The sequence below is a fragment of the Vicia villosa genome, linkage group LG6 (genome assembly GCF_029867415.1).
Source record: "Vicia villosa cultivar HV-30 ecotype Madison, WI linkage group LG6, Vvil1.0, whole genome shotgun sequence".
Classification (NCBI taxonomy): Eukaryota; Viridiplantae; Streptophyta; class Magnoliopsida; order Fabales; family Fabaceae; genus Vicia; species Vicia villosa.
In genome coordinates, this window is record NC_081185.1 from 22,052,039 (window position 1) to 22,064,580 (window position 12,542).

The 12,542-nt window shown below is 37.2% G+C and overlaps 2 protein-coding genes across 2 annotated transcripts; both read left to right on the plus strand.

The window, feature by feature from the left end:
• The first annotated feature begins 2,899 nt into the window (after positions 1-2,899).
• On the plus strand, positions 2,900-3,863 carry LOC131613352 (uncharacterized). The gene is made up of 2 exons (XM_058885027.1): positions 2,900-3,008; positions 3,091-3,863. Exons 1-2 carry the CDS (start codon positions 2,900-2,902, stop codon positions 3,861-3,863), a joined length of 882 nt encoding a protein of 293 aa, XP_058741010.1.
• A 7,570-nt stretch (positions 3,864-11,433) lies between these two features.
• Positions 11,434-11,901, plus strand: LOC131613353 (uncharacterized). Its single transcript, XM_058885028.1, has one exon. The coding sequence runs from the start codon at positions 11,434-11,436 to the stop codon at positions 11,899-11,901; it is 468 nt and encodes a 155-aa protein (XP_058741011.1).
• The last annotated feature ends 641 nt before the right edge of the window (positions 11,902-12,542 follow it).

The following is a 12,542-nucleotide window of genomic DNA, read 5'->3' on the forward strand; positions in this document are numbered from 1 at the left end:
GAATAAATAATATAATTTCAGAGTAAACTTGAAACAAGGATGCTACAAATTAAAATAAATAACTAAAACGCCAATTCAATTGTCATGCCTTTTTAGGGAAACGCATTCGCATATTCAGTAAACCATGTTAAACACAGCGGAAGATAATCTTTAACTGAATAACCAAAATCACTAGTTCATCAATCCATGAAACATAGTAAAGAAAACAATGCAATAAGAGTTCATTCCACAACTCTAAAACAAGTGTTCCCCAGTGTTACAAGACCAGAGCATGACACCGACGCGAAAACTAACAGACTAGCCTACAAGTTATCCTCACCAAAGCACAATGCCGCTACTCTTCAATCTGAAAATATCAACATGTAAGGGTGAGACATATTGACAATTAATAAATGTTATGAGATCATAAACAACAAAATTTCATAAGTACATTTTTCACCCTATCATACATATTCCCGAATTTAGTATGGTTTACACATCAATCCACACGATATAACCAACACGATCCATCATAACACATTATAACATTTGACATCTTCCATTCATGTTATAATCAGCATACATAACAATGCAATGAGACACAATGCATGTGGTACCAATTCATCATGGGACTAACCCATCAAACCGATCCAACCATCACCAGGATACAGCCCTGTCGAGCACTAATTCCACACAATGTGAATTAGCTTCCACTGATCCAAACATCACCAGGATTCAGTCACAAAAATGATCATGAATGCATGCAAAACATATGACATACTCACCATCACACCGATCAAGATGAACAAAATCATCCCATCATACTCACTGATAGCACACCGAATTCAGTATGTTCATGTTCAGCATCATTCAACAATCAATTATACAGATTCACAACAATTACAACATTCATAACGCAGCCATGTTCTTACAACATCACCTCATCCATCACATATATCAAACACATACACCCGATATACAACTACACCATAACAAATAAAATCAGGATTTCAAAATAAAATCGAGCTACTGCCCGTTACAACATTTTATTATGTAAAATATTTAATTACCTTTACAACGCTCAAAACGGCGCTTAAAACAGATATACGGTTTGAAAGATATGAATTTTTAAAATAATTTTTTAAAAAGTATCAGGTGTAATTGGTAACAGCATGGGCGTTACCCGATTATGCCTTTACGTCAACCTATTTGCTATTTTCCAAAACCTGCATGTAATCGGTTACATCATGGCTGGTAACCGGTTACAGTACTAAAAAATGCCTAGTTTAACTATTTTACACTGTTGTAGTCGGTTACAGCATGGCTGTTACCCGGTTACAGCATACTCAGTAGTAAAAAATCATGTTTGACAGCAATTCAACTCATTCCAATCATCTCCAATTCGTACCAATACGAACACAACACCAATACAGAGTCAAATACAGTGATTAAACATAATTCTAACATACAACAAACAAGTCTATCTAACATCAAGAATCATTCACAACATCAAATTGCATCAAATTCACGAAAATTGACCCTAAAGGTTTCAAACCCCAAAATCTATAACATGCAAAATTGGGATAAACCAACCCACCTAATCAATCCTATTATTCATAATCCCATCATAGATGATAATCAGATTAGTCTCCCTTTACCTTAGCCAAAATTCTTGACTCTTCCTCTTCCGCTTTCTCTGCTCTTTCATGTTCTTTCAGTTCTCTTCTCCTTTCTCCCTTTTGGCTTCTATTTTCCTTTCTTTTCCAAAATGCCTTATTTTATGAAAATAATAATTCCACTTAGCAAAAGCCCTATCAATAACACCTCCCCTTTACTAATCACTACACCGGCCCAATTACCATAATTTCGTAATTTCTCCGATAATTCGATAAAATGTCAATTAATCCAATAATTAATTTAAATTCCAATTAATTAAATAATGGAAAATACATGGTGTTACATCTCACACGTCAAATTTCTTGGTGTGTTGAACTCTGAATAGTTCTTTTGAAGTGATTTTAATTACCCTATCAATTTCACAACAAGTGGCGTCCATTATGGAGGAAAGGGGTTAAGTTTATAAGTGAGCATCATGGGTTTCAAATGTGAAATCGAGAATGGATTATGGAAGGTGACTATGCAAGTAATATGAATTCAACAGAGGTGCGTAGAAGTATTAAAGGTAGAGACCTTGATGAATGCAAGCCTTACACAAGTTGAAACAACTAAGATGGTGGATATGGCCATAAATGTAATTATCTTGTGCCTCATAGATAAAGTATTAAGGGAAGTCTTGATGGAGAAGACTGCGGCTAAAATGTGGGTCAAACTTGAATTATTATACATGAATAAGTCACTGGCTCACAGGCTGTGTTTGAAATAATAACCTTATTCTTTTAATATTTGTATACGGAAAAAAATCTATTTATGACCCAATTAAGTGACCAGTTAACAAAATTGTAGTGATGCCTTCTAAGTGATTCTCTAGGAACATGGTTTTCATTGAAATAAGACCATTTACAATGGGGGTGTTGAAAAAATTATTCAATAGTTGAATGTCTACAATGGTTTGTTGAATGAGGTGTTTAATGTGATGTGGATTAATTGGTGTTGAAAAGATTCAACATGTTGAATGAGAAAAAAGTGGGGCCACATGCAACACTTTACACAATTTTATTGGTTGTTGTGATTATTTAGATTTTATTTTCTTTTAATCATTTAAAATTAATTATTTCATAGTAAATAAATTTTTTATTTATTTTTATTTTTATCAAAATTCATTATTTTTTTCCTCTATAAATAGAGACTTGGTTCATTTGATTTGGACTCATAAAAAAAAATTCACTTTTTTCTCTCAATTTTTTTTCTATTTAGCCTTAAAAAAATCATTGTTTGTAGCTCTAAACATCCTTGTAGTGAAATGGATCCCAACAATAACCCTTTTAACACCCAAAATTCTACTAATTATCCTTTCAACTACCCAAATTCCAACAACTATATATTTCAAAATCAATCTTCCAACAAACAAGGTCCCCAAAATATACCAAATTATGGATTTCCTCCGAATTTCATAATGTCGTCATCTAATCCAAGTTATCGACCATATTACAGAATTTCCTTTTGATATTGAAGCTTACAAAAGGCAGTCTGAAATCGAAGAGAGGTATATCATCAACCGGTTTAATGAGCGGCGAAATCAAATAGAGGGAGGATATAAACATTGTGGCAAGAGAAAATATCTCAACAGAGATCATACAGCGGCAAATAAAAGACTAATTGACGATTACTTTGCAGACCAACCTACATACGATGATGCGATGTTTCGTCGACGATTTCGGATGCGGAAACATGTGTTCCTTCGGATCGTTGGGGAACTATCCAGTAGTGACAACTACTTCACCCAAAGAGTTGACGCAACAAAAAAAGAAGGTATATCTCCGTTAGCAAAATGTACCACGGCCATGCGAATGTTAGCATATGGTGTGGCGGCCGATGCGGTCGATGAATACATCAAAATAGGAGGTACTACAGCATTGGAGTGCTTACGTAGATTCTGTAAAGGAATCATACATTTGTATGAGCCAGTGTACCTCAGAGCCCCAACTCAAGATGACCTGCAAAGAATACTGCGTGTTAGTGAAATGCGGGGGTTCCCGGGGATGATTGGCAGTATTGATTGCATGCACTGGGAATGGAAAAATTGTCCTACAGCATGGGAAGGTCAATTTACCCGGGGAGATAAGGGAACCACCACTGTTATTCTTGAAGCAGTTGCAACTTATGATTTATGGATTTGGCATGCCTTTTTTGGATGTCCGGGCACATTGAACGATATAAATGTTTTAGATCGTTCACCTGTGTTCGATGATGTTGAACAGTGTTGAAGCGGCATAGCGGCAAGCAACAAAAGATTTGGAAGTATTTATCCGGGAATTATCGTGTCCACAGAGATCGGTGAGAAGAACTGCCGTTCGACTATCTCGCGTTCTAAGTTTCATGATTTGGGTGCGGAAAAGTAAATGCGGGAAAAGTAAATAAAAGCAGATAAACAATCTCAATAGCCTAAGGGAAATAGTTATGGAATTGCATTTCGTTCTACCCGTCGAATACTTAAATCTGAAGATCTATCGCTCGACACTCACAATACGCATCAACATCACCGGGCATCACTCGAGATGCCACATCGGTGCCCATGTCTGCAACACCGACGAAAGCTCAACCGTACTATTCACATCAGCGATTTCTCCACCGACACAAACAACACGGAGGCATTAGACTCGATACCCACTACGATTGTTAGTCCTGAATCCATGTCTGCAACCCAGAAACTAACAGCTATCATTCCTAATCAAGATCTATGGTGTCCATGTCTGCAACAACACAAATCCAGAGCATTTAAGCAAAAAGATCAAGAACAACAACAATGAAGATTTGTAAAGCGAATATATAAACGATCCCAAGATCCACAAATATACATACAATAAGAGTAGAAACATACATACAACACCCACCATTGGAATGAAACAAAGGGAAGAGAGAAGATGAACCGGAAAGATCTCACCGGTACAATGAAATCGAGTCAGATCCATGATCAATCCACATGACGTTGCACCCAATGGTGTTTCCTAAGCCTCTAAACTACCAAAAAAGGATCAGAGCTCAACTTGTCAAAAAGAGGTGATAAAAAACCTAAAAAATCTGTTATTAACTATTTATACAAAACTGAGTTTCGCAGTGGGCGCGACGCGCCCTATTTCGGCGCGATGCGCCCTTTATAAATTTACTAAACCGCCCTAGAGCGCGACGCGCCCAAATCCGGCGCGACGCGCCCAATCTTCTGCCAGACTAAGTTCTTCAAACTCAAAGAGGGCGCGACGCGCCCTGCAGCGCGCGAAGCGCCCTGCACCAGAACAGCAGAATTATTTCCTCTTTGCTCTCGCAGCCGTATCTTCGACACTTTATTCCTCAAGGCTCCGAAAACACAAGAATACCTACAAAAATACAACAAAGCTATCAAACGGTATAAAAGTGTATGAAAATACAAGTATTCGTAAAGTAAACGTAATTACACAAAAACGGGGGATTATTCAAACGGTATTAACAAAAAGCATTGATAAGTGCCACTATTTACATACACAAAATAACTACAATTTGGCACTTAACAACTCTCCCCAACTAGAATCTGTTTGTCCTCAAACAGGGCCAAACATTCAAAGAATCAAAAGTAAAAATCCAAAGAATCAAGAATCAACAAGATTTGGAAAAACGAAACAATTGTACGGTTCAAACAAAAACGTACGAACAAAGTAAACACTTACCATTATCCTACAACGATAACATGAAAATGAAACGATTCCTAAGTACAAAAGTTCATACAAAACATTCTAAAACAAAACAAGCTCAATCATGAATCACGCCTAGCAAAAACTCATCGGTAGATGAAAAACACCGAAAGGTGAGGACTTTGAACACTCATCCAACAATCTTGCAAACAATAGACAAAATTATGCATTCATCCAAAAATAGTATCGAAAATGCAACGGCACGAATCACAAGGGCTTTCAAGGTTGTAATGTGGCTCGGTTAAGAAACAAATGATAAGTCCTAAAGCTAATCGAAACAAAAACTTGCCTAAACCTAAGGGAGTAATTACTTCCACAAAGTTTCAAACAATATAATTTCAATCAAACTCTCTTCTTCATCACAAATTTCACACCAAACACAAAACTTATTAGCACACTCTTATTTAAAACTCTTTTTGTTCTTTTCTTTTTCAAACTTTTCTCTTTTTTCTTTCTTTTTCTATCTTTCTTTCTCACATTTTTTTTTCTTTTTCTTTTTCTTTTCACTACCTCATATCAATCACATCATAAAGAGGCAAACACCTTCTCCCAAACTTGAATTCAACCATAACATAAAGTGAATACTCCCTACTTTCTAAGGCAAGGTAAAAATCCAACTAAACATCATAGTTAAGGTCAAGAAAACAAAGATAATCAAAATCCATCAAAAAGGGTGAACTATGTCTCAAGTTCAAAAACAAAATGGACAATGACAAAAAGGCTCAAAGGGGGTACGAATGGTCACACACTCACAAGGTAAAATGATATTTGGCTTATGGTAGTTGTGCTCAAAATCAAACAAGTGCCTTAATCACTTTCATGCATTCACAAAATCAATACCGACGAAAGATTAAACATAATAATATCCAGTTAAAACAAGAATTGTCGGTCTCTCGCATATATACACAATGGAAAGCCACCTCACATTTATGGTAAAAAGGGAAACTAGTTGTGATTCAAGTCATGAACAAGTTATGCAAAAAGAATGAATAGTATGAAAATTGTACAAATGAAAAGTCTCATAAACATGCTATGCTATAGAAAGCGATAAACGAGTACCTTGCTACGTACAAATTTGAACAATCATTACCGCACAACCGGCATGTTGAATCAATCAAAATCGGAGAATTACCGAATGCGACTCCAAGTAATCGGGCCAAAATTTGAGTCTAAACACAAACAAAAGAATTAAAAATAAATCGATAAAATACTATACTATAAAGCCTTGGTGTAAGTGGGAAAAAGGTAAGTCGAGTGACCCGTTAAAAAGAGGTCACTGGCCAAAAGCAACCCAGCGCGCGACGCACCCATGAGCGCGCGACGCGCGCTACACCAGAAAAACCAGACCAGTATAAAAAGACAGATTTTCCAGTGAGCCACCACTTAACACCTACACAACTCAATTACAGAAAAACAGAAAAATAAAACCGTTGGGGTGCCTCCCAACAAGCGCTCGTTTAACGTCGTTAGCTCGACGCCTTTATTGTTTCGCGAATGGTAAGAAACTTCCTCGCGGTACGCCAATGCTTTCGCCTCAAACGCAACCTAAAGAAAATGACCTGCCCAAACACTTAATCAAAACTATACGAAACTTAAAACATAAAACCATCGCAATGCGATTAATCTCAACCAATCCCCGGCAACGGCGCCATTTTGTTGGAGCGGTAAAGCGGCAAGCAACAAAAGTTTTGGAAGTATTTATCCGGGAATTATCGTGTCCACAGAGATCGGTGAGAAGAACTGCCGTTCGACTATCTCGCGTTCTAAGTTTCATGATTTGGGTGCGGAAAAGTAAATGCGGGAAAAGTAAATAAAAGCAGATAAACAATCTCAATAGCCTAAGGGAAATAGTTATGGAATTGCATTTCGTTCTACCCGTCGAATACTTAAATCTGAAGATCTATCGCTCGACACTCACAATACGCATCAACATCACCGGGCATCACTCGAGATGCCACATCGGTGCCCATGTCTGCAACACCGACGAAAGCTCAACCGTACTATTCATATCAGCGATTTCTCCACCGAAACAAACAACACGGAGGCATTAGACTCGATACCCACTACGATTGTTAGTCCTGAATCCATGTCTGCAACCCAGAAACTAACAGCTATCATTCCTAATCAAGATCTATGGTGTCCATGTCTGCAACAACACAAATCCAGAGCATTTAAGCAAAAAGATCAAGAACAACAACAATGAAGATTTGTAAAGCGAATATATAAACGATCCCAAGATCCACAAATATACATACAATAAGAGTAGAAACATACATACAACACCCACCATTGGAATGAAACAAAGGGAAGAGAGAAGATGAACCGGAAAGATCTCACCGGTACAATGAAATCGAGTCAGATCCATGATCAATCCACATGACGTTGCACCCAATGGTGTTTCCTAAGCCTCTAAACTACCAAAAAAGGATCAGAGCTCAACTTGTCAAGAAGAGGTGATAAAAAACCTAAAAAATCTGTTATTAACTATTTATACAAAACTGAGTTTCGCAGTGGGCGCGACGCGCCCTATTTCGGCGCGATGCGCCCTTTATAAATTTACTAAACCGCCCTAGAGCGCGACGCGCCCAAATCCGGCGCGACGCGCCCAATCTTCTGCCAGACTAAGTTCTTCAAACTCAAAGAGGGCGCGACGCGCCCTGCAGCGCGCGAAGCGCCCTGCACCAGAACAGCAGAATTATTTCCTCTTTGCTCTCGCAGCCGTATCTTCGACACTTTATTCCTCAAGGCTCCGAAAACACAAGAATACCTACAAAAATACAACAAAGCTATCAAACGGTATAAAAGTGTATGAAAATACAAGTATTCGTAAAGTAAACGTAATTACACAAAAACGGGGGATTATTCAAACGGTATTAACAAAAAGCATTAATAAGTGCCACTATTTACATACACAAAATAACTACAATTTGGCACTTAACAACTCTCCCCAACTAGAATCTGTTTGTCCTCAAACAGGGCCAAACATTCAAAGAATCAAAAGTAAAAATCCAAAGAATCAAGAATCAACAAGATTTGGAAAAACGAAACAATTGTACGGTTCAAACAAAAACGTACGAACAAAGTAAACACTTACCATTATCCTACAACGATAACATGAAAATGAAACGATTCCTAAGTACAAAAGTTCATACAAAACATTCTAAAACAAAACAAGCTCAATCATGAATCACGCCTAGCAAAAACTCATCGGTAGATGAAAAACACCGAAAGGTGAGGACTTTGAACACTCATCCAACAATCTTGCAAACAATAGACAAAATTATGCATTCATCCAAAAATAGTATCGAAAATGCAACGGCACGAATCACAAGGGCTTTCAAGGTTGTAATGTGGCTCGGTTAAGAAACAAATGATAAGTCCTAAAGCTAATCGAAACAAAAACTTGCCTAAACCTAAGGGAGTAATTACTTCCACAAAGTTTCAAACAATATAATTTCAATCAAACTCTCTTCTTCATCACAAATTTCACACCAAACACAAAACTTATTAGCACACTCTTATTTAAAACTCTTTTTGTTCTTTTCTTTTTCAAACTTTTCTCTTTTTTCTTTCTTTTTCTATCTTTCTTTCTCACATTTTTTTTTTCTTTTTCTTTTTCTTTTCACTACCTCATATCAATCACATCATAAAGAGGCAAACACCTTCTCCCAAACTTGAATTCAACCATAACATAAAGTGAATACTCCCTACTTTCTAAGGCAAGGTAAAAATCCAACTAAACATCATAGTTAAGGTCAAGAAAACAAAGATAATCAAAATCCATCAAAAAGGGTGAACTATGTCTCAAGTTCAAAAACAAAATGGACAATGACAAAAAGGCTCAAAGGGGGTACGAATGGTCACACACTCACAAGGTAAAATGATATTTGGCTTATGGTAGTTGTGCTCAAAATCAAACAAGTGCCTTAATCACTTTCATGCATTCACAAAATCAATACCGACGAAAGATTAAACATAATAATATCCAGTTAAAACAAGAATTGTCGGTCTCTCGCATATATACACAATGGAAAGCCACCTCACATTTATGGTAAAAAGGGAAACTAGTTGTGATTCAAGTCATGAACAAGTTATGCAAAAAGAATGAATAGTATGAAAATTGTACAAATGAAAAGTCTCATAAACATGCTATGCTATAGAAAGCGATAAACGAGTACCTTGCTACGTACAAATTTGAACAATCATTACCGCACAACCGGCATGTTGAATCAATCAAAATCGGAGAATTACCGAATGCGACTCCAAGTAATCGGGCCAAAATTTGAGTCTAAACACAAACAAAAGAATTAAAAATAAATCGATAAAATACTATACTATAAAGCCTTGGTGTAAGTGGGAAAAAGGTAAGTCGAGTGACCCGTTAAAAAGAGGTCACTGGCCAAAAGCAACCCAGCGCGCGACGCACCCATGAGCGCGCGACGCGCGCTACACCAGAAAAACCAGACCAGTATAAAAAGACAGATTTTCCAGTGAGCCACCACTTAACACCTACACAACTCAATTACAGAAAAACAGAAAAATAAAACCGTTGGGGTGCCTCCCAACAAGCGCTCGTTTAACGTCGTTAGCTCGACGCCTTTATTGTTTCGCGAATGGTAAGAAACTTCCTCGCGGTACGCCAATGCTTTCGCCTCAAACGCAACCTAAAGAAAATGACCTGCCCAAACACTTAATCAAAACTATACGAAACTTAAAACATAAAACCATCGCAATGCGATTAATCTCAACCAATCCCCGGCAACGGCGCCATTTTGTTGGAGCGGTAAAGCGGCAAGCAACAAAAGTTTTGGAAGTATTTATCCGGGAATTATCGTGTCCACAGAGATCGGTGAGAAGAACTGCCGTTCGACTATCTCGCGTTCTAAGTTTCATGATTTGGGTGCGGAAAAGTAAATGCGGGAAAAGTAAATAAAAGCAGATAAACAATCTCAATAGCCTAAGGGAAATAGTTATGGAATTGCATTTCGTTCTACCCGTCGAATACTTAAATCTGAAGATCTATCGCTCGACACTCACAATACGCATCAACATCACCGGGCATCACTCGAGATGCCACATCGGTGCCCATGTCTGCAACACCGACGAAAGCTCAACCGTACTATTCACATCAGCGATTTCTCCACCGACACAAACAACACGGAGGCATTAGACTCGATACCCACTACGATTGTTAGTCCTGAATCCATGTCTGCAACCCAGAAACTAACAGCTATCATTCCTAATCAAGATCTATGGTGTCCATGTCTGCAACAACACAAATCCAGAGCATTTAAGCAAAAAGATCAAGAACAACAACAATGAAGATTTGTAAAGCGAATATATAAACGATCCCAAGATCCACAAATATACATACAATAAGAGTAGAAACATACATACAACACCCACCATTGGAATGAAACAAAGGGAAGAGAGAAGATGAACCGGAAAGATCTCACCGGTACAATGAAATCGAGTCAGATCCATGATCAATCCACATGACGTTGCACCCAATGGTGTTTCCTAAGCCTCTAAACTACCAAAAAAGGATCAGAGCTCAACTTGTCAAGAAGAGGTGATAAAAAACCTAAAAAATCTGTTATTAACTATTTATACAAAACTGAGTTTCGCAGTGGGCGCGACGCGCCCTATTTCGGCGCGATGCGCCCTTTATAAATTTACTAAACCGCCCTAGAGCGCGACGCGCCCAAATCCGGCGCGACGCGCCCAATCTTCTGCCAGACTAAGTTCTTCAAACTCAAAGAGGGCGCGACGCGCCCTGCAGCGCACGAAGCGCCCTGCACCAGAACAGCAGAATTATTTCCTCTTTGCTCTCGCAGCCGTATCTTCGACACTTTATTCCTCAAGGCTCCGAAAACACAAGAATACCTACAAAAATACAACAAAGCTATCAAACGGTATAAAAGTGTATGAAAATACAAGTATTCGTAAAGTAAACGTAATTACACAAAAACGGGGGATTATTCAAACGGTATTAACAAAAAGCATTGATAAGTGCCACTATTTACATACACAAAATAACTACAATTTGGCACTTAACAAACAGGGAAATACTCCAAAAGTGAACTTCTTTGTGAATCAACGACCGTATAATATGGCATACTATCTTGCTGATGGTATCTACCCTTCTTATCCAACTTTCGTCAAATCAATTAGACTTCCTCAAAGTGAACCAGATAAGTTATTTGCAAAATATCAGGAGGGATGTCGGAAGGACATCGAACGTGCATTTGGGGTGTTGCAGGCTCGATTTAAAATCATCCGCGAACCAGCCCGTTTGTGGGACATAAACGATTTGGCTCTCATCATGAGGTCATGTATCATATTAAATAATATGATTGTTGAGGATGAACGAGATATATATGCTCAAAATTGGACAGATTATGATCAATCTGAGGCAAGTGAGTCTAGTACACCGGAGTCATTCTCGACCGAGGTGCTACCTGCATTTGCGAATCACGTGCGTGCTAGATCTGTGATGCGTGATTCAAATGTACATCACGAATTGCAAGCAGATCTAGTCAAACACATATGGGAAAAGTTCGGAATATTTCATGATTAAATAAATTGTTTGTGAGCCGAGTCTATTGTACTAATTAAATTATGTGTGTTTCATTTTTTGTGTGTTTCTTTTTTAGTGTGTTGAGTGTTTAGTGTATTTATTGCATTTTTAAGTTTTTTTATAATTTTATTTTTTTTAAAAATAACTATTTTTACATCTCTTATTTATTACTTGCAAGAAAAAAATTAAGAATAGAAAATTAGAAAAAATAAATAAATTATTAAATTTAAAAAAAAAAGTTTAAATATTAATTATTTTAATTTAATTTTAATTGATAATAGATATTAATATATAATCATAAAAACAAAACTTTAAAAGAAAATAAGAATATGATGTGGGGTAGGGTGTTGAATTTTATTAAACAAAACCATTGTAGTGAAAAAAAATTGAATAGGTGTTGAATTATTAGGTGGAAGAGAGAGAAGATGATGTGGAAGATAAAAAGTGAAAAAGTAGGGTGTTGAATAATGTAACCATTGTACATAATCTAATGGAATGGTACTTTGGGAACCTTACTAGTATGATAGAAAGAAACATTGATGGTTAATATTATAGGAATGTACTTTAGTTGGATTTATGTGTGTATGTAGCTATAATATTATATCAATCTTGTAGGTATAATAACTGGATAAAAGAGAATG

Bases quoted from the DNA above. Each gene is read 5' to 3' on its own strand.
- LOC131613352 (XM_058885027.1), top strand. From the start codon at position 2,900: ATGGATCCCAACAATAACCCTTTTAACACCCAAAATTCTACTAATTAT. The intron at 3,009-3,090 runs GTCCCCAAAATA...ACCATATTACAG, and splicing joins TCAATCTTCCAACAAACAAG to AATTTCCTTTTGATATTGAA.
- LOC131613353 (XM_058885028.1), top strand. From the start codon at position 11,434: ATGGCATACTATCTTGCTGATGGTATCTACCCTTCTTATCCAACTTTC.